Here is a 23141-nt window from a genome sequence, read left to right as displayed (position 1 = left end):
AACGCGCTGCGTCGCAAAGCGGCCCACCCGGGTTCGATTCCCAGACCTGGCGTCCTTTGCCGAATGCTTCCCCCCGCTCTGTCTCTCATTCTTCCTCTCTCTCTCTCTCTCTACCAGACTGCCCGGTAGTAAAAACAATACAAATCTACAAAAACATAAAAAAATATATTAAAAAACTGCTATATAAATGCAGTAATTATTGCATCTGGAAAGGATCCTTTGATACTGTTGAGGTGTAATAAGACATCTAAAATGTTGCCAAAGATCGGCAACTTCCTATTGATCCTATCGATCCTTTAAGTCTGTTTGAGCTCATGCCGTCTGGCAGACGGTACCGCACGCAGTCTCAGGTCCACATCCAAGAGAACTGTTTCCACCGGGCAAACAGACTACTGACACACAAGCACACCTAACTCTCTCCTGCTGGGCAGCGTGTCGAAGTGTCCTTGAGCAAGACACTTAACCCCTAACTGCTCCCGATGATTGAGATGAGACTGCTTGCATGGTCGCCTCCGCCATCGGTGTGTGAATGTGTGAGTGAATGGGTCAAATGTGAGGAACAAATTGTAAAGCGCTTTGGATAAAAGTGCTATATAAATGCAGTCCATTTACGTATTACACTCACACACTGCTGCTAACATATACCTTGTATTGTATAGTTTGTATAGATAGAATATACGTTGTGTATTGTGTTTAGTTTATAGTTTTAGTTTATGGTGTATAGTTTATTCTGGGCAGTTGTAGACAGTGAAAGCAGTAGGTAGGTAGCTAGTTTATTCTGGGCAGTTGTAGACAGTGAAAGCAGTAGGTAGGTACAGTATACATTTAGTTATCTTGTCTTTTCTTCTTATCTCATCTCCTCCTGATCTCCTGCAGCTCTACATCCTCAGTCAGGGCCAGTGTATATACAAGGGTACAGTCCCTTACCTCATACCCTACCTGAAGAACCTGGGCCTTCACTGTCCCACCTATCACAACCCTGCTGACTTCAGTAAGTGTTTGGTCACTAAGTGGCGCTGCATTGTTTGTACCTGATGTAGCGACAGGTTTGATTAGATTTAACTTGAGCCAGTCACTCACTTCACTTCCTGTCCACCTGCCGTCCGGCACAATGTTAACTGGTCTAGTTCTCTAGTAACGATGTGGCTGTGAATCTATTGGTTTTGAATGAATAATATTATAGAGCCGTATGACCAGGCATCATATGGTCATAGGCCTCTAACTTCATGTTTTTAATAATAAATGGGTGTGAATCCCAAAAGCGCCAACGTCTGATTACTTGCTAAGCTGTCCTGGTGTGGTTATTTCATGCTGACAAGTTGACACAGCCAGACATGTTGCGTGCAAGAATGTATTTGTATGTGTGTGTCCTTTCTGCGGTACAGTAGCAAAGATTCTAATGATGGCCGGTGAAAGCTATAGAGTTCTAGATTTTTTTATTTTTTTTTATTATCCACTTTTTCTCCCATTTTCTATATTTTCTCCCATCCCAATTCAACCCTCCCCTGTCACGAACGCTGTTTCTTGCCTCCCACAAGCCGGCTGCAACGTGGACTAAGTCATACATAGCACAAGTCCCCTCCGGTACTTGAGGTAACAGCAGTCGCATCTTTTCACCTGCGCAGCTCGATCTCTCAGTGGCGAGGAGTAACGCGTGGGAGGCTCACGCTGCCCCCGACACTTCCTGATTCTACTGCGCAGGCGCACCAACCGACCTGTAGGAGTCGCTGTCCACAACGCCCGATCCCCACCCATCAGTTTCCCACCCCCTAATACGGCCAATGTGTATTAGTACGGACGACCAGCTAAACTGAAATGTGGAGCGCTGGGCTCGAACTGACGAGCCCAGCGTCTCCAGCATTTCGTGGCGAGTGCCTTGCCCACTACACCACGTAGCCGCCCTAGAGTTCTAGAATTCTAAGGTTGCGTTCGCACTGCATGCCTTAGTGCTCAATTCAGAGTTATTGCTCAGATCAGATTTTTTTTGTTTGGCTGTTCACATATCTTTTTTTTTTATTCTCTTCTTTTTTTGTGGCCAATATTAGATTCCAGTGTGAACTGGTCACACTTCTGAACTGACGCGCAGCGCAAATTAATGACAATAAAGGAGATGGATGTACAAACCTGAGACAAATGTAAATCTAAAAGTGGCATGAAGGTCACATGATTGTTGAGACTGAGGTCACATTGCAAAGAAATTTAACTTGCATCTGATTTAGGACCACATTATGAAAGTGGCCCAAATCAGAATTGAAAAGATCAGATTCCATGTGATTTGTGCCGTTCACACTGTTGAGATCTAAGTCACATACAGTATAGTAGAGAAAATAAATGAGATTTGGGCCACTTTCATATGCAGTGTGAACATAGCCTAAGATACCATTCCGAGGAAGCCAAAAGAACAAGACAGAGAGTCTAACAGCCAGCAGTCAATATATCAAATGGCCTCCACTCACTCAGTGCCAAGGAATTCTAAACCATTAATCCTCCACAGTGCCAGCAAGTCAACTGTAAGGATACTGACAAATGTGATATTTCACTGTATACTCTGGCAAATTACCTACAAATGAGTCAGACTCACAGGATATAGACGGTGGGTATAAGCTGCCATTGGCCGACTGTTTCAGTCTGAATTCTCCTCCCCTTCCGCTGTCTGTGACACTATTTTGCAAAGGGCGCCGTTGCTTAGCGCCGCCCTGGAGGATTGTGATTGGTTTAGTATTTAGCCTTTATTTAACCAGGTCCGTCCCATTGAGACACAATGATCTCTTTTCCAAGGGAAGCCTGACCAAGACAGCCGCTTAAAACATCGAATTTCGACAGTTAAAACAGACAATGCAAAATGAGACAATAAAACAATACACCTTTCCTTTCCTTTCCTTTCCTTTCCTTTCCTTTCCTTTCCTTTCCTTTCCTTTCCTTTCCTTTCCTTTCCTTTCCTTTCCTTTCCTTTCCTTTCCTTTCCTTTCCTTTCCTTTCCTTTCCTTTCCTTTCCTTTCCTTTCCTTTCCTTTCCTTTCCTTTCCTTTCCTAACGTGTCCTCTCCGTGTCATCACCAGTCATCGAGGTGGCGTCAGGGGAGTACGGGGACCTGAACCCGGTGCTGTTCGAGGCCGTCCAGGGCGGTCTGTGCTCAGAAGGGGGCAAGAAGAACTCCAGTGACAAAAGCGACTCCTCCTGTCACTCCCAGTGTCACAGCGTGAGTAACCTCGTTCCCAGTTTTATCTCCGTGAGATAAAGCCTGGTAAAGAACTACTGCTGAAAGTGTCTGTGGGGTAGAATTTCCGGTGTATGTACTTCCCCTGGAAGCTGCCTCCGAACGGACCAAACTTTTCCCGAATCCTGTCGGCAAACAAGCTGACGTCCCGGTCATGTAGTAAATTCTGTACCGATCATATGCAGTTTGAGTTTTAACTGTAGATTCTGTATAACCGAAATGCCATTGGATATAACGTTAGTAGCTATTAGCCCTTTATCCAGCCTTCCAGGAAATATACTAGACCAAATCCTGTATAACGCTTATATTCACGGCGCTATGTAAGGGATAATGTATAGCTACGAGGTCATTGTCGCAAAATAATTGACCGACACGTAGTTTAAAATACCGAGCCGCCTCGGCGAGGTGTTTTAAACGTCAGTGAAGGTCAATTATTTTGCGATGATGACCGAGTCCATGACCGCTCCACATTTCAGTGTGTGTGTTTTTGAAAGTGGGTAGTGATTCACATTCCTTTACAGCTTTGGGTAGGGCGTTCCACATTGATGTGGCATAATTGCGAAACGTGTTTAGTCCCTTGTTTGAGCCGAATCTGGGTTTAACATGATTTGTGGAGCTCCCTCTGGTGTTGTGATCGTGGTATTCATTGACCTTTGGGAAGTATTTTGTCATGTACATGGGTACCTTGGTCGTGTAGTGTATCTTGTAGACCAGGCCCATTGCAAGTTGCTGTACTCTGTCATCTACTCTAAGCCATCCTAGGTTGTCAAAGTGGGCAGGGGTGAGGTGGGTTCTAGGAGTAAGGTCAAGCAGTAGTCTGACCAGTTTGTTTTGAGATGTTTGTAATTTTGTTTTTAGCGCCTTTGAGGTGTTTTGGTACCATGAGGTGCAAGCATAGTCGTAGTACCCTTGAATGAGTGCTCCTGCTAGAGTCTTCAGGGTATTCTTGTTTACCAGTGAGGAGATCCGGTACAAGAATCGAGTTCGTTGATTGACTTTTTTTATTACATTGGATGCCATTTTGTCACAGGAAAGATTTGCTTCTAGGATGGAACCCAGGTAGGTAATATCTTCTTTCCTTGTGACAATATTGTCACCCACTGTAACTGAGAAGCCGTCGGTCTTGCTGAGTTTGTTATTTGAACCGAAGAGAATGGACTCTGTTTTGCCCATGTGTAATGATAGTTTGTTATCAGCGAGCCATATGCAGATTTTGCCTAGTTCTGAGCTGAGGGTTTTTTCAACCTGTAACTTGTTCTTGTCAGAGACCAGCAGGGCTGAGTCGTCCGCAAACAGGAACAAGTTGCAGTCACAAGCTGACGACATGTCATTTGCATAAATGTGTTAATGTTGTGTTTAATATAGATATTTCTCAAAAAATCTCCTAAAAAAAGTTCAAATGAAAAGATAAATTGTTACTTAATCATGTATAAAATGTATCAATCATGCAAGTCTTGGGGCCGCCCCTGATCACCAGGTGGGGCTGATATTCAATTTATTTCACTTACTGTATAAAAAGATGTCATTGTTGTGTTGTCTTCACGGTTGAAACGTTACATCTACTGCCTTTTTGTCAATTAAAACACCTTGGAACAACAAGTGAGTTGCGAGCCCCGCTTTGTCTTATGTATTACTGTTTTTACAGTTTGGCTCAGCACCAACAAACGGAGGATGTGCGTTATTTATTTTTTCTGAGTGTTCTAATGCTCTACATCAGGTCCACGGATGACAGTTACGGTCTGGACAGCTCTCAGTTTATGAGCCTAGAAAGGGTTCCTATTCACAGAATGGCTTGGAACTCTATGCCCAGGGCCATCCAAAACTCCCCCACTATTGCTGTCTTCAAGAGGGGTGTGAAGCGACATCTGCAACAATATGTTGCAGTGGAACAGGACATGCTGTAATGAGGCTCTTTCAGAAAATTGTGTTGTCTATTGTATCTACTTGTTGTATCTATCTTATCTTCTTAACTCTTTCTTTGTGATTTATTGCATTCTTCTTGGGACCATGTTGGAAACAAGTCGACAGACTTTCACATGTTACCCTTGTACCCCTTGTTTTTATACTTTTGTGTAAATTGTATGTACTAAATAAAAATCAAATCAAATCAAATCATGTCATAATGTCAGTGTTCTAATGTCAGTGTTCTCATTAATGAATTAACTATTGAGATGGTCTGTTCCTGAGTCTGTACTTTCTCTTCACAGGACACGGGCACCATTGAGAAACACAGCTTTGCCACGAGTACCTTCACACAGTTCTGCATCCTCTTCAAAAGGACCTTCATTACTATATGCAGGGACATGGCAAGTTATTTACTTCACAAGTATTTGCTTTTTATGCTGAATCAAAGTCGTTTAAGAGACCTACCGTACTGGTCCCAATATAAGACGACCCTGATTATAAGACCACCCCTCTTTCTCAAGACTCTTGGGAAAATACTTTTTTGAAGACCAAATCTTGTTAAAAATAAAAAATAAAAATACATTTAATTTGAAAATAATGATAATAAAACACATTAAGGTCTTGTTAAGGTGTTGACTCGCCTCAGGGTGATGTAACTACTGTGTGTGTGTGTCTTGTTAAGGTGTTGACTCACCTCAGGGTGATGTCCCACCTGTGCATCGGGGTCCTGATTGGCTTGCTGTATCTGAACATCGGCAACGACGCCAGCAAGGTCTTCAACAACACAGGCTTCCTCTTCTTCTCAATGCTGTTCCTCATGTTCGCCGCCCTGATGCCCACCGTCCTCACCTGTAAGACTCTGTGTCTGGGGGGAGGGGCATGATGTTGCTGCTGTTGTTGTTGTTGTTGTTGTTGATGTTGTTGTTTTCAAGTAAAGGTGCAGTAAGTGGTATTTTTTTCTTTGTTAAAATAAGTGGTCTACTGTACATGTTAAAATAATAGCTCTACGTTCGGACAGCCATCACTGATATAGAGTGTTTGGTCAGTAGCATGGGTCTCCCAGTCTGGTATCCAATCAGGAGAGAGAACTCCACACTGCAAAAATAACAACAACTAGATTTAAGCAAATGTGTCATTGAAACAATTAAAATAGTCTGTAAGCAGTAAGCAAATGTGGCTTGGCAATATTTCTTGAAAAATAATAGTAAAAGTGTCTTCATTGTTTAGCTACAGTGTCTATAGTTACAACAGGGCTTTTGAGGTGATGCGTGAAATCACTGCGCCCAGTCAGCAGTGGTTGGGCAAAAGAAATGTCAGAGTATATATCTGCTTAGAAAACGAAAATGTCTAATTTTATTTCTCCACGTGGTAAATACACACCAGGTCACAACAAGTTTACAGGAACGTTTTATTTTTTTTTTGTATTTGGAGTGTATTTCGTGACTGTTGGGAACTAGGCTAACTGGTCAGCCCTACTTCCAGTGAATGACGCTAACGGCTAACGGTGCGGCTGTTCCCTACTCTGAATGCATGCACAGAGAAGAAAATGGTATGTATCTGCTTGTCTAACTCCGGGGTAGATGGCAAATAAGCGAATTTCCCAAAAAGTTGACGTGTTCCTTTAACCACAAAAAATACTACTTACAGCACCTTTAATTGGGAAAAACCTTATGACTCACATTTCGCAATTATGCCACAACAATGTGGAACTCCCTACCCACAGCTGTAAAAAGATGTGAATCCCTAGCCACATTCAAAACTGCTCTTAAAGAGCACTTACGGGAGGCTGCAATTCGAAACTGGCCACCGTAAATGTCCAACCCCCCCCCCCCCCCCCTCCTAATAGACAGTCTCCTCCCCACCGTATGTATATATTCTCTCTCCACCGTATGTATATTTTTTCTCCCGCCCACCCACCCCCTCCTAATGTACAGTCTCCTCACCATCATATGTATATTTTCTCTGTTAGGATCTATGGGTAACAGTACTGTATATTTGCATATCGTATATGTCACAAATGTAACAGTACCTGTACAGTATGTCATGTATGTCCCTATGCCATAAATGTCATGATGTCATGTATGTTGTGTCTGTCATAAATGTCACTATGAATTGAAAATGGGGGACCCTGATGTAAACAAGACAGAAGTCTTTCTCTGGTCTGCATCCCCTTAACAATTGTGTGTATTGAGCCGTACTGTATTGTACCCATTCTGCAATCTGTTAAATAAAGTTTTCATTCATTCATTCATTCATTCATTCATTCATTCATTCATTCATTCATTCATTCATTCATTCATTCATTCATTCATTCATTCATTCCCACAGTTCCGCTGGAGATGTCTGTGTTCCTGAGGGAACATCTGAACTACTGGTACAGCCTGAAGGCCTACTACCTGGCCAAAACCATGGCCGACATACCATTCCAGGTCAGACTTTAGTGGGAATTGGTTTTGTAATACAAAACTACTTTTTTTGTTACTGTACTTAACCCTTGTGTTGTGTTACAGTCATATGTAGCCAATTTACAACCTTCCTCTACCAGAAATATACTTTTTCTTTTCATTTGATTGTCCTGGGATTCATGGTTTCATCCACACTAGGCATTTGAACATATACAATTAATTATCACCACTTGCATTGAATTGTAAGTGTTTTATTAAAACTGTGGGGTTGAATGGATGAGACTATAATAAACATAGTACTACAGGTTACTACATGGTACTATAAGGTACTACACGGTCTTATACGGTACTACATGGTACTACATTGTACTACAGGAAATAAATACCAACATCTTCTGTAATGGTAAGAGATTATGCTCCCAGCAGTATCGTCTGTCTCTTTTCTATTTTATTAATTTTAATTCGTTTTTCTTCTCTTTTCCTGTTACCCTTCGAGAGGCCCTGTTACCCTTCGAGAGGCCCGTTTGTCCTCTCACCAGGACCGTTTGTCCTCTCACCAGGACCGTTTGTCCTCTCACCAGGACCGTTTGTCCTCTCACCAGGACCGTTTGTCCTCTCACCAGGACCTTTTGTCCTCTCACCACAACCTTTTGTCCTCTCACCAGGACCGTTTGTCCTCTCACCAGGACCGTTTGTCCTCTCACCAGGACCTTTTGTCATCTCACCAGGCCGTCGTTCTTAATTGACCTCAATCTGAATTGGTTAAATACAGCTGAAATAAAATTTTATAAAAGTATGACTATACACAACCCAAGAAGAATCAAGAATCAAGAGATTTATTTGTCACATACATACCAGGGCATACATTGAAATGCGGGTGGTCATGCCTGCATCGATTGTGCATAATACAATAATAAAATAGACATACAATAAAAAAACAGGTAAGACATAAGATGTGCATGATAAAAATAGACATGCTAAATTCCTGAGAAGGCACTGGTTCCTATATACACTACTATACAATATACAATTTTAACTCTGTCATTATGTTATACTTACTATATCTAAACTATACTATACACGTAGCGTGTGTACATAGGCGCTTGCCTGACCGCAGCAGCTTGATATCCATACAATGTCCTTCCTTTTGTTCCCGTAGGTCTTATGTCCCATCATGTACTGCAGTATAGTGTACTGGATGACAGACCAGCCTCCCGAAGCAGCTCGCTTCCTGCTCTTCATGGCTCTCTGCACCTCCACCGCCCTGGTAGCCCAGTCCCTGGGTCTGCTCATAGGGGCCGCGTCCACCTCGCTGCAGGTGAGCATTGATTGATTGATTGATTGATTGATTGATTAGTTGATTGATTGAAAACTTTATTAACAGATTGCAGAATGGGTACAATACAGTACGGCTCAATACACACAATTGTTAAGGGGATGCAGACCAGAGAAAGACTTTCGTCTTGTTTACATCAGGGTCCCCCATTTTCAATTCATAATGACATTAATGACATACGCAACATACAGATATATATCTTGACATATCCTAACCCAGCCTGGATCAGAACCTGTGTACCCCGCGCAGGAAGACCAAGCGTCTGCCACTCAGCGAAAGGGGGAATTTACATTTAGTAATTTATCCAAAGCCACTTACAAGTTCTGTACAACAAGTCAGCAGGAGGGTACAACTCTGGCAGCTAAGGGTCAGTAAGATTGTTCGTCAAACAGTGTTGAACTTGAGTGTTACAGTCTTGAGTGCATAGTAGTATAGACGTATTAGCATAGTAGGTAGTTGTCAATGTTGGGAAAGTTCACTTTCTACATGAACTAGTTCAGTTCACAGTTCACAAATTATGTAGTAAGTAGTAGTATAGACGTATTAGCATAGTAGGTAGTAGTATAGGCATATTAGCATAGTAGGTAGTAGTATAGACACATTAGCATAGTAGGTAGTAGTATAGAGACATTAGCATAGTAGGTAGTAGTATAGACATATTAGTAGGGATGCTCGATATTGGCTTTTTTACCGATACCGATATTCCGATATTGTCCAACTCTTAATTTCCGATACCGATATCAACCGATATCAACCGATACCGATATATGCAGGGTTTCCCACCCCAAAAAACTGAATAATTTCAGGTAACTAATAATTTCACTGGATATATATATAACAAATATTGTTATTGTTTTTTTCTTTTTTTAAACCGATACCGATATTTTCCGATATCACATTTTACTGCCGATATCGGCCGATAATATTGGTCGGCCGATAATATCGGACATCCCTACATATTAGCATAGTAGGTAGTAGTATAGACATATTAGCATAGTAGGTAGTAGTATAGATATATTAGCATAGTAGGTAGTGGTATAGATATATTAGCATAGTAGGTAGTAGTATAGACATATTGGCATAGTAGGTAGTAGTATAGACATATTAGCATAGTAGGTAGTAGTATAGATATATTAGCATAGTAGGTAGTGGTATAGATATATTAGCATAGTAGGTAGTAGTATAGACATATTGGCATAGTAGGTTAGGGTGACCAAACGTCCTCTTTTGCCCGGACATGTCCTCTTTTCACGCCCTGTCCGGGCCATCCGAGGGGGGGTTTATAAATTCATGATAATGTCCGGCTTTCACGGACTGTTTGCATGTACTTAAATTGACTGGCGCATTGCACAGAATACTACGGTACTCTGTTGCGTGTGTGACGTAATCCCTGAGAAGCTTTGTGGGCGGCTCTACAACTACACTCACACAAACAGAGGAAGAGAGGACAGAGTGGAGCGCAGGCGCGCAGCTCACATTCACAATGCCAAAGAATGTACTTTTACAGATGAAATGAAGAAGAAATTCCAAATGTACCGACCCGTCGGAACAAATGGGAGGCGAAGTTCAGTAGTGCGTGAACTAAATCCGAAGCCAATGTGTTATAGCGCCCCACTCGACTCGATTAATGTCGCACATGAAGCACTCAAATCATATCCAGTACTGTGGTGTTTCTACAGACAGGAGTAACCACGGAGCAGTGAAAATATTCCCAATCATAATACAGTACTTTGACTGGAAGAGGGATGGCAAGCAAACAAAATTAATCGAGGTTAAATACACCAAATGAGACGGCAGAAACCATTGCACAATATCTCATTGAAACATGGCAAAAAAACCAATTTGTTAACTGGATTTTCTATTTTCTATTATTTCATATATTTTGTTATTTATTTTTGTCCAGTAAGACTTGAAAAGAGAGCTATTATTTTGTTACAGGTTGATTTTTAAGTAATTATTGTGCCATTGAGATTCTGTCAGATAATTCTAGGCATAATCAAGCATGCTGATTGTTAACTTTGGTTTGGTGTGTCTTTGGTTATAGAGAGATATTGTTGTATTATATACAGTCAAATAATATAAATAATAATTGTATATCCATAGAGAGGAGGCATACTTTAAATATATTAAAACAATAATGCATCTTTGAGTAAACGTTGAGTATCATCAGGCATGCGTTGCTCATGGGACGGGGTTGCACGCCGTGCAACCAGTCTGTGAGCAGAAGCACGCGCACGCACATGCACTGATGCGCCAACTCACTAAGTACTACTTTGCATAACAATATGGCCGGTCATCAGGTGTGTTCAAATACGTTCTCAGATACATTCACACAACTTGTGAATGAAATGTGTTACATTCCATTCGTAGAGGCAATTAGGCACGGTCTTTAGTCTGTGCTATGCGAGGGTACATCTATGCGCGGGAGCGCGCGCACAGGCAGTCATTAAAACATAGTGCAACCAGTCGTCCCATGAGCAACGCATGCCATTAAGTATCTCGAGGCTGGGGGGGCATGTCCTCTTTTTTGGAAATCAAAATATGGTCACCCTATAGTAGGTAGTAGTATAGGCAAGGTAGATTCCTTAGTAGCAAAATGCATAATAGTAAAAGACAGTATGAAGACAGTAGGAAGGTTATTTCAGATATTGATTGACCCCACCCTCTGGCCAAGGGAGACATTAAAGCTTACCAGGCGTCAGGCTGGCCACACCTCAGGCTCTGCCAGGAGAGGTCTGGAGAAATGCACACTATAAGTTACTATATTAGCTATACATATAATATATGGTAGGGCTGGGTTAAAAAAATCGATTTCCCGATTCTGAATTGATCTTCATTTGAATTAGCGATTATCGATTCATAAAATCCCAAGGTCGGTCGAATTGTCGTTATGCCAATTCCCTTCCTGGTCGTTGCGCGCATTGCCCCACTGTCGGTCTGGGGAGGGTGTAGACCAGGGGTCAACAATTTAAGTTTGGCTTCGGGATAGACATTTTCCATTGGTTCTCCCAGCCCACGTGACCATTTCTAGCATTTCCATTGGTTATAGTAACAGACATAGATAATGATTGTGGAAATACAACAAATCTATGAAACCACTTACTGAGACATCACCCAGACGTGACATGCAAAAGCCAATGTTCCAATAAAAAGTACATTCATGTAACTGCTTGAGAGTCAATTCTTAATGTAAACGTTGATATTTTAAACAATGAAACATGTTAGAGGGTTCCTTGAACCATTAAAATTTTATAGCATTCAATCAAATTTAATCGGAAATTGAATCGATTCAGGACCTTGTGAATCGGAATCTAATCGTTTTGGGAAACCGGTGGCGATACCCAGCCCTCATGGTAACACTTTATAATACAGCCCACGTTGTACAGTGTAGTTACTGTGTACCTTCCTCATTCACGTTTAAAAAAGTAAACGAACGACTTCCTCCTTCGTCCTCCAGGTGGCGACGTTCGTGGGTCCGGTCACGGCCATCCCCGTGTTGCTGTTCTCCGGCTTCTTCGTCAACTTCGACACCATTCCCAAATACCTGCAGTGGAGCTCCTACATCTCCTACGTGAGGTAAGGCCACGCTCCTACATTTTAAACATCAGTTTGCACGTACCACACTTAAACAGATGTGTCCTTCAGTTATTGGTGTAAAGTTGTGGAATTATCTCCATAGCGAGCTTAAGGGATGTAATAGTGTTTGTCAATTCAAAAATAATTATAAAAAAAAAAAAATTTAGTCAGTATGAAATTCAAATGTGAATAGTAAGATCAATAGTGAGATCTTTTCTTTTTTTGTTTATTATTATTATTATTATTATTATTATTATTATTATTATTATTATTATTATTATTATTATTATTATTATTATTATTATTATTATTATTATTATTATTATTATTATTATTATTATTATTATTATTATTATTATTATTATTATTATTATTATTATTATTATTATTATTATTATTATTATTATTATTATTATTATTATTATTATTATTTTTTTTTCTTTTTTTTTTTTTTTTTTTTTTTGTTTTATCTGTGGATTGTTTGTTTCTTTGTATATGGTATGAATTATTATTTTGTGTAAATTAGGTTGTACGCCGACCATCAAGTAATACTTGTTTAGTTTAGGAATAAGGGGCAGGTAACTATAAGAATTATTTTTCTTCCTGCTCCTTTTGCCAATGGTAGAACGTTATTTATGATTTTGTATGAAAACTGTGATTGTATTGCTTCCATGTGGCAAATACAACTCTGAATCTAAAAAAAAATCTAAAAGATAAGATATTCCTTTATTGATCCCCTTGGGGAAATTCAGGCATCATAGCAGCATGGGGGAGGGGAGGTACAGGTAGTAGAAGACAGGGCCGGACTGGGGAAATAATTCATACCGGGAGATATAGCGCGAAATATAGCCCCAGTCAGGCCACTTTTTAAGCGGGGGGTCTGGGGGTCCCCCACCAGGATTTTTTTTGTTACAAAGACTTAATTTCCTGCATTCTGGTGAATTTTAGTGCATGTGAATCACAAACTAATGAGCCAACAATTGCTTAGTACAATGTACTGTTATGAACCTCAAATAAAACTGTTGTGGCACTAGCAATGCTACTCTCTCCACCTTCAAAAAGAAAAAAGCAAGAACACAACATATTTGTCTATTTACTATTACAATACAGTTAATCACTCTCTCCACCTATTCAAACAGAGCAAGAGCACAATACCATATTCACTTTACTGATGCACTACCCATCAACAGTTAAAATAGCCCTTACACAAACATTAAATAACAGACCTTTCATTATTACAAAACTACCTGGCTCACTGCCTGGCTGTTACAGTATTCTGCAGAGTGCCATCTGCCATTCCATTCGCCGCCTCCACTGTCAATCAGTTGTATCACCTGGTCCCGCCTCCACCAATCACAAGCGGCAGACGGCTCCATTGTGTGTGTGTGATCCGAGGGAGAGAGTCAGATAGTTCTCCAACTCTGTCGCACAGTGAAATCCTGGTTGTTCCCCACCCACCTAGGTTATCTAACTATCGCGCCGCGCCGCCGCCACAACTAGAAACAATGGCCTGGCAAAAAATAATAATAATATAATAATAAAAAAAAAATTATAATTTTTTTTTAATATTTTTTTTTTTTTTTTTTTTTATCTGTGCAGGCCAGGTCACCGGGAAAACTCCCGGTGCTCCCGATGGCCAGTCCGGGCCTGGTAGAAGACATGGTACAGGTCATGGAATTATAGTACAGTGGAGAAGTAGAAATAGAAATAGAATAAAAAGGCAGTGTAAACAATATACAATATAATTAACTCTGGACATGCGCATATGGGCAACAAGGTGCGAGATGAGGGTATGTATGCCCTCTCAGTTATTCATCCTGAGGGAAATTTGGCACTACAAATCGCTCACAGAATGGTCAACATTTAGGTAGACAAGAACAAAAGTCACGAATAAACCTAAGAATAAAATACGGTCCGGGATATGCATTTCCTATGTTACATTCTAATATAAAATATACATAAATATACAGTAAGTGTCAAATTGTACAATGTCGGTTTAAAAGTAAAAGTAAAAGTCCAAGATAGTGCTGTCACCCTGTCCTCAGTGATGTAGTGAGGCACAGTGATGCATTATAAAGTCTGATGGCTGTCAGAATGAAGGACTTCCTGTGCTGTTCAGTGACAGATGATAGATTCAAATGTATTGTCATCATGCAGTACAATTACAGTACAACAAAAAGAGGTTTGGCCTCCAACCAGAGTGCAAATGTAACAGTTAGGGATGTCCCAAACCAATAGTATCCAGATGCAGAATGGCAGACCAGCCACACTCTCAGACCCAAATTAAAAAAAATTATAATTTTTATTTATTTTTTTTAATCCCAATTTCTCACATTACATTCACCCTGAATGTTGACGTTATCCAGGTGAAAAGTTAACTTCATTCAAGGGAGGCATTGCAACCCTTGACATAAATCATTTGATGTATAATTAAATCAAAGGAAATGCGTTTGGGTCTGAGAGTGTGGCTGGTCTGCCGTTCTGCAGCTGGATACTATTGGTTTGTTTTGGCAAAATTCTTCTGCTCTGTGACAATAAATAAATGAATGATGATATGCAATTTAAAACCAAAACTAAGGCCTCAGTATGAGTTTAAGACGTGAACATGGTCATGTTTGTTGAATAAAAAAAAAGGGTAAAAAAAATATTTTTTTTTTTTTTTCTTCTTTCTTTTTTTGTCGGATCGGGAAAGATCGGTATCGGTAGATACTCAAAATCACATGATCGGGATCGGATCGGGAGCAAAAAAACGTGATCGGGACATCCCTAGTAACAGTACAGTGCAGTAGTAACATACAATGTACAGATGATTAAACTGGGTATACAATATATAAATTAGCGACAAGTTCTGTACAACAGGTCAGCAGGAAGGGCACAACTCTTTCAGTAACAACCTTCATCAAACAGTGTTGAAACTTGGGTACTGCAGTCTTGAGTGTATAGTAGTAAAGACATATTAGCATACTGTAGGTAGTAAATGTAATTTATACAATGGCATGCAAATTTCTCGATTCTGATTCAGTCAAGTTAGACGTGGTTATTTATCATAACACACACTTGTGATCCCAGAACCCGCCCACAACCGAATTACAATCACTCCGCCGTTCGTGGTTTTAGGAATTAAACCAAGATGGCGGACAATAATCTTTATGAATGGATTAGGGCTGTCCCCGACTAAGGATTTGGATGGTCGACTATGATTGGCCAAAATGTGCCGTTAGTCGACTAATGGTAAAAAAAAAAAAAATGTTTTTTTTTAATATTTTGTATCATTCCATTTGGGCTGTGGGGGGTGCTTAATGTCTGAAGGAGTCGACTGAAGGCTTCTTGTCCTCTGCAAAAGCATGCAATTGGTCCACTGATGGATATATCTTGATATTTGTCTATAGTCTAGTGTTCATTAGATGGGTGAAATTCTCTTTCAGTGCCTCTGTGCCTGTTTTCATAGGCAGTTAGCCTCTGGTATGCGTGCCATTAGCGTTAGCCACGCTTCTAGGCCTCTTTTCTTTTGGAAAGAATGATAAAAAATAAAAATAAATAAATAAATTATAAATGTTTTTATTTATTTATTTTGTATATTCGACTAAGAGGTTGGCCAGTCGACTACAGCTCCTTTCGACCGACTAGTCGACTAATCGACTAATAGGGGTCGGGATGTATTGATAGCGTCATAACGACTCATTCAAAAACTATTCTGTCACGTGGAATGTGTTAGTTTCTTACACAATGTTGGATTATGTAATTGGTGGGTAATAAAAATCGCGCAAAGTCTGTTGTTAGATGCCTTTCATCAAAAGGACACTCATTTCACTGTTCTCGCAGGCTCATCTGTGCAAAAGCGCATTGCAGAAGGTGCAGAAGGTTCTGAGAATTCTGTTCCAACTAAGAGGCAAAATAACGACACAGATACTCTTTTCACAAACTGCACTATAACCGGAAATGTTACCATCAATGTAAATAAACCATAATAATCACCCTACAATAACAGTACTGTATTTGTAAATCTGGTATGTCATAAATGTCTAGCAGTACTGTCTATCTGTATGTCATGTATGTCATATATGTTATGATGAATTGAAAATGGGGGACCCTGATGTAAACAAGACAAAAGTCTTTCTTTGGTCTGCATCCCCTTAAAACACTTTCAGAGCCGGCCGTGTTTTCCTTTTTACCCCCTTGAATGCCCATCAACCACTTCAATGTTAACGTTAATATCGCCTAATCTATGTTTTAAATTATGGCTATGTGTCTAATCTGCCCGTCGCTTATCAATGACTCATTTTCCAGTCAACATTATCGAAGCGGATTGTTTTTTTATCGGTTCATTTCCGTTTTATAGCATTTTGAAAAACCCTCGTTTTCACGGAAAATAAAAATATTCCGTGATAAACGCCCTGTACTGGAATATTCTAGAACGTTGTCATTTTTCGGCCTATTTATGAATAGTTTTCAAATAAACGCTAGATTATCGATGGTATATGTGTACGTATGCACGCTGGTGCCGCGAGCTGAAAATCTATTCTCTTATTTCCTGATCGCTCGTACAGCCAAACAGCCATATCACATATAGGGGAAAAGCTTATATCTCCGTGAAAACAGGTCTGATTATCCTAAGACTGGTAAAATAGATTCCTTACCTGAGATCAGATGGTATCTCCTAGATCTATCTGCAGCCTTCGACACAGTCAACCACCAGATCCTCCTTGCGGCCCTCGCAGGAATGGGAGTGGCTGGCTCTGCGCTGACATGGCTGTCATCATACCTCAATGACCGCTCCTACCAAGTGTCATGGAGAGGGACCCTGTCGGCCACCCGCCCCCTGCGGACGGGTGTCCCCCAGGGCTCGGTTTTAGGACCCCTTCTCTTCTCCCTCTACACTAAATCACTGGGTAACATTATCACGTCTCATGGCTTCTCCTACCATTGTTATGCCGACGATACTCAACTCTTCCTCTCCTTCCCTCCCTCAGATATCCACGTCTCTGAGCGGATCTCGGCCTGTCTGTCCGACATCTCAGCCTGGATGACGTCCAACCATCTCAAACTGAACCTAAGCAAAACAGAATTGCTCCACCTGCCGGCCAAATCCTCCCCCCTAACCGACCTTTCAATCACAGTCGAGAATACAGCTGTGACTGCGTCCCCGACCGCCAAGAACCTTGGTGTTGTCCTCGACGACCAGTTGAACTTCTCTGCTCACATCGCAGCGACGACCAGAACCTGCCGATTCCTCCTGAGCAACGTCAGAAGGATATGCCCCTTCCTGACAAAAGAAGCCACCCAACTCCTTGTCCAATCAACAGTCATCTCCCGCCTCGACTACTGCAATGCACTGCTCGCTGGCCTCCCGGCCACTGCCACTAAGCCTCTTCAACTCATTCAGAACGCAGCGGCCCGCCTGATCTCAAACCTACCGAAGTCGGCCCATGTCACCCCACTTCTTAGGGACCTGCACTGGCTCCCCATTGCTGCACGAATCCGCTTCAAGGCCCCTCGACCTAGCATACCGTGCGGCAAAGGGAACCGCTCCCGCCTACCTCCGGTCAATGGTCTCTAACTACACACCCTCAAGACCCCTACGCTCTGCATCTTCTGGCCGCCTCAGACCTACTCCTATCCAAGCTCCGGGAGGGTCATCAAAGAGAAGTCGCCTATTCTCAGTCCTTGCCCCACAATGGTGGAATGAACTACCCACCCCAGTTACGACAGCCGAATCACGTCCAATCTTTCGCCGTCGACTAAAGACGCACTTCTTCAACCATTATCTAAAAAAAAAAAAAAAAAAAAAAACAATAAAAAAATCTAACCCTAACTAACCGTACTGTCATGCACTTGTCCTAATAAACTAACCTACACTGTAGCACTCAACACTTTGATGAACATTGTTGCTCAGCTGATAGAGTTGTGCCCTTCCTGATGGCTTGTCGTACAGAACTTGTAAGTCGCTTTGGATAAAAGCGTCAGCTAAATGACTAAATGTAAATGTAAATCCAAAAAGATTATTCCAATTCCTGATCGCCATTCCAAAAATCGATCCTTTTATTGATCCAATGCTACGTACTGTAAAGACATATTACACGCTGTTCTGATGGTCCACAATGAATCCGATCGGCTCTGGTTACATGCGTGAGAAGTAAAATGTGGATTCCAGAGTTTTTTTTTCTCATCCATTTTCATTGAGTCCATTCCAAAAGGGTGCATTACTATCTGAGAGACGATAGGGGGTGCTTTTTCACATCTGAACGCCTGGCGGGGCTGGTTTCCCAACGGTAGACTTGGTTGATGAAATATGAATTCAGATCGCTAATAAAAAAATAAAACGATATTTGTCGTCGTGGGCACTCAATGGGGAGCTGATAAAACGAGTTATGTCGTTTTGGGCATTCAAAGTGTTAACAATTGTGTGTATTGAGCTGTACTGTATTGTACCCATTCTGCATTCTGGTAATACAGTTTTCAATCAATCAATCATTCCAATAACAACCGCTAACTTCACTGTTAGATGCCATGCTTTGAAGCAACCTATGTATAGATGTAGCACTGTCTCTGTAATAAAATGTTCAATCAATCAATCAATCAATCAATCATTCCAATAACAACCGCTAACTTCACTGTTAGATGCCATGCTTTGAAGCAACCATATAGCCACTTATACTATTCTGAGAAGATAATTCATCTGTATCGCAACCGAATCACGGATTTCGTCGAGGCAGGTAGCATTATGTCGGGAAAAATTAAATGAAATAAACAAATGTGAATTAAAGAAGTTAAAACGAAGTTTAGCCTATTAAATTGTTTGAAAAGCCTATAGCCAATGACGTTTTTTAAAGCGACTGGCTGAGGACTGCGAGGAGGGGGAATTGAATTGCAACCGTGTACAAGCTAAACTTTGACTGTAAACAGCGTCTAACCTGACTGCATAAAATAAATCTCCATTATGCTTCAATTAATGTGTGTTTATTGTATAGCAATAAGGTTGGATGAATTCGGCAATTGTATAAAGATGTAAGCACTGTCTATCTGTAATAAAATGTTCAATCAATCAATCAATCCCATAACACACGCCTTGAAACAGTGCTACTTCTACACACGGAGGCAAACAGTATGAAGGTTAGCTAATACTAGCTTTGGATAGTTACGATTACGACACAAACCAATGCAAAGTCAATGGGGTCGAGCTCCTGTCTGTACAAGCTGACTGAATAATAATAATAATAATAATAATAATAATAATAATAATAATAATAATAATAATAATAATAATAATAATACAACGTGTTTCACAGCAGTAGGATAGACATAAAATAGACATAAGCATAACATGAACAGAATATTGGCAGAATAAGAGCAATGCATAAAGTGCAGACATAAAAATAGGCATAACATCAGCATAGAATTGAAACTATCGGAAACACAGCATATAAAATCACAAAGTAGTGCAATAAAATAGCTCTCATTTACAGAACAATAATCATGTTTTAGCAGACATAATCATAGACAATAATCTAAGTTTCTCTCTAAGAAGCTCACCAAAATCTACTTTAAAGTAAAATCTACTGAAACTCTCAGTGAGTCGCAGGCAGCTTGTACGGACGGGAGCTTGGCCCCATTGACATCATCACTGGTTAGTAGGATATAGACTCCTACAGTCGGGGTGAGAGCATATATAGAGCATGGAGACAATTGATGAGTAGAATTGTCACAGTGAAAGGGTTAACCCTTTGGTAGTGTGGTAGTGAAAGGGTTAAGGACCAGTAGGAGCTGGTAAATATCTTACATGTACGCATTCATACCATAAGTATCTTATATGTACGCATTCATACCATAAGTATGAAGTTACACCATAAGTTCTGTGTAATTACACTGTACGTTCTGGGCTGTATACATAATACACTGTATATACAGTACATAGTATAAGTGGGCTGTATTATAAAGTGTTAACGTGTTACCATAATATATATACCTCTCTTCGCAGAGCCTGAGAGACGGGGCCAGCCTTAGTAACCCCTACTCTATACCAGCTCAACTGCCACCCACACATCAGACCAAACCAAGAAATGTAAACAAAGCGCAATACCAAGTTTTGCCCTCTCCCTCTCCCCCCTTTCTCTCTCTCCGCCTCCCCCCCTCTCTCTCCCTCTCTCTCTCCGCCTCCCCCCCTCTCTCCCCCCCTCCCTCTCTATCCCCCCCTCTCCCCTCTCTATCTCTCCCTCTCTCCCCTCCCCCCTCTCTCCCCCTTTCCTCCCCCTCTCCTCCCCCTCTCCCTCTCCCCCTCTCCTCTCCCCCCCTCTCTCCCCTCTCCCCCCTCTCCTCCCCCTCTCCCTCCCTCTCCCTATCCCCCCCTCTCTCCCTCTCCCCCCCCTCTCCCCCCCCCCCTCTCTCTCCAGGTACGGCTTCGAGGGGGTGATCCTGTCCATCTACGGTATGAACCGCACCGAGCTGCATTGCCCCACGCCGGTGTGTAAGTTCCAGAAGCCGGAGGAGGTGCTGCAGCTGCTGGATGTGGAGGACGCCAAGCTGTACGTGGACTTCATCGTGCTCGGCGCCTTCTTCCTGGTGCTGCGCCTGGCCACCTACCTGGTGCTGCGCTACAAGGTCAAGTCGGAGCGCTGACGGGGGAGGAGAGACGTGGGACGATATCCACCCCTGCGCCCCCCCCCCCCCCCCCCCACACCCGCGCCCCCCCCCCCCCCCCCAACAAACCGCCCCCAACCCCTATCCGGTTAACATATCTCTCTCTCTCTCTCTGTTTTTTTCTCTCGTAAAGTACACACGCACACACACACACACACGCACACACACACACACACACACACACACACACACACGTTTTTATTACGGTACTATACTTGTGAGGGCTATTAACTCAATTCTATTGACTACATTCGTCCGTTAACCCTTCACCTTAACCTAACCCTGGCCTTTCCCTGTGTTTTGCATTGTTTTTACAGTAGGCTACGAGGGGTTAAATATGTGCATTGTGCCTTTTCTGCAGTTCAACGGTGACAAGAACCCTCCCTCTTGAAACGAGCCGTTCAGAATTGTAGCCACGATCGCTGTAGTTAATAGCGCAAGTGAGAAGATATCTTGATACAAATGCGGGTGTACAAGATGGCGGCTCATGCGTAAATCTTCTCTTTTCTACCTAAATGTTTCTGGCAAAAAAGTTTACAACAAGATTGCTACGCTATCGCTGGATCTGGAGTCATATTTGAACGTCTAGTCTGAAAGTTGGGTCTGAATTTCGTTTGACGGTACAGGCTCACACACTACTGCTAGATAATTAATTATCGTATTTGTACGATAAAAGCAGCTTGCTCGTTACAGGCACAGAAACAGCCTGAGAACAGGACTGAAACAGAGAGGTATAGAGGCTGCTAGAATGAGAACAGGACTGAAACAGAGAGGTATAGAGGCTGCTAGAATGAGAACAGGACTGAAACAGAGAGGTATAGAGGCTGTTAGAATGAGAACAGGACTGAAACAGAGAGGTATAGAGGCTGCTATAATGAGAACAGGAGTGAAACAGAGAGGTATAGAGGCTGCTAGAATGAGAACAGGAGTGAAACAGAGAGGTATAGAGGCTGCTAGAATGAGTAATCTGACTTCAAACACATCAAAGACATGTTTAGGGACCTCAAAGACCTATATTAACTTGTTGAAAAGGACTCAAATATGTCCCTTTTAATTCCTAAATCCAAAATGGCCTATTTTAAAGTGGGGACTGACAAATATGTCCTCATTCTAACATATTTACCTCATCCTTCAGTATTTGTGAGGACATTAAGGTTCTCGCAAGTGTAGTAGTACCCGTCCGTACACACACACACACACACACACACACACACACACACACACACACACACACACACACACACACACACACACACACACACACACACACACACACACACACACACACACACACACACACACACACACACACACACACACACACACACACACACACACACACACACACACACACACACACATAATACAATACAATATCCATAACCGCTTATTGGGATTTTATGCTGCGTGGGAGGGTTTTAATCTTTGATTACTTTTTTTGTTTTATCGGGTGGCCGAGTGTTTGGTATTTCCTAGTTTTTGTTTTGGTTAGGAGTATTTCTATATATCACCGTTACTATCCCAAGAATACTGTGTACAATACAATATACACGTTACATGAACAGAATTACCCCTATATGATAACAAACAAGTACAAGCATGCTTGAGATGTACAGCTATACAGGACTGAGACTCCAGCCAGGCTCCGACACATCAACGCCGCAATTCAATCGCAGCGATTGTCGCCATAGGTTGCCGAGTTAGGTCAGGGGAGGAGCCACGATTGCCTTCCTGCTGCCTGATTGGTCAGGGATTTGACTCCCACACAACCACCCTCTGATGCTGCCCCACCCCCCCTTCCCTGTAAGATACATCCATTTATTTCTCATTCAATCGGATCATGACGATGACGAGGTGCCGTCGACGTGTTGTCAAGCAGACTCGTGAGAACAGGAGACGCTCTCTCTCCCCTCTAGCGGTCCAGGAGACGTCGCGGAGGACACCCCTGCTTCTACACTGTCTCGCTACGGACCACAGAGAGACGGGGACCAGCCGGGAGACGACGCAACTCTGTGTCCTCACCTCCGCCAGGGATCTGGTCGTTCGACTCTGAACGCTGGACGGTGAGA

General features: G+C 41.9%; 1 protein-coding gene across 1 annotated transcript in view; it reads left to right on the top strand.

Annotated features, from left to right (window-relative positions):
- The window catches only part of LOC311233232 (ATP-binding cassette sub-family G member 4-like), a gene marked incomplete at both ends in the record, with an annotated part of 62523 nt that extends 41472 nt beyond the window's left edge, over positions 1 to 21051 (top strand). The window contains 8 exons of the mRNA XM_084320165.1: positions 877 to 991; positions 3059 to 3198; positions 5424 to 5522; positions 5804 to 5972; positions 7450 to 7550; positions 8686 to 8844; positions 12320 to 12438; positions 20826 to 21051. Coding sequence (XP_084176291.1) covers positions 877 to 991; positions 3059 to 3198; positions 5424 to 5522; positions 5804 to 5972; positions 7450 to 7550; positions 8686 to 8844; positions 12320 to 12438; positions 20826 to 21051 — 1128 coding nt within the window. The remainder of the gene's footprint in view (positions 1 to 876; positions 992 to 3058; positions 3199 to 5423; positions 5523 to 5803; positions 5973 to 7449; positions 7551 to 8685; positions 8845 to 12319; positions 12439 to 20825) is intronic.
- Between the last annotated feature and the right edge of the window lie 2090 nt (positions 21052 to 23141).

The sequence above is a fragment of the Notolepis coatsorum genome (assembly GCF_963971535.1).
Source record: "Notolepis coatsorum genome assembly, chromosome: 8".
Taxonomy (NCBI): domain Eukaryota; kingdom Metazoa; phylum Chordata; class Actinopteri; order Aulopiformes; family Paralepididae; genus Notolepis; species Notolepis coatsorum.
Note: the sequence above shows the minus strand (reverse complement) of the source record. Positions and strands in the feature narration are given on the sequence as shown.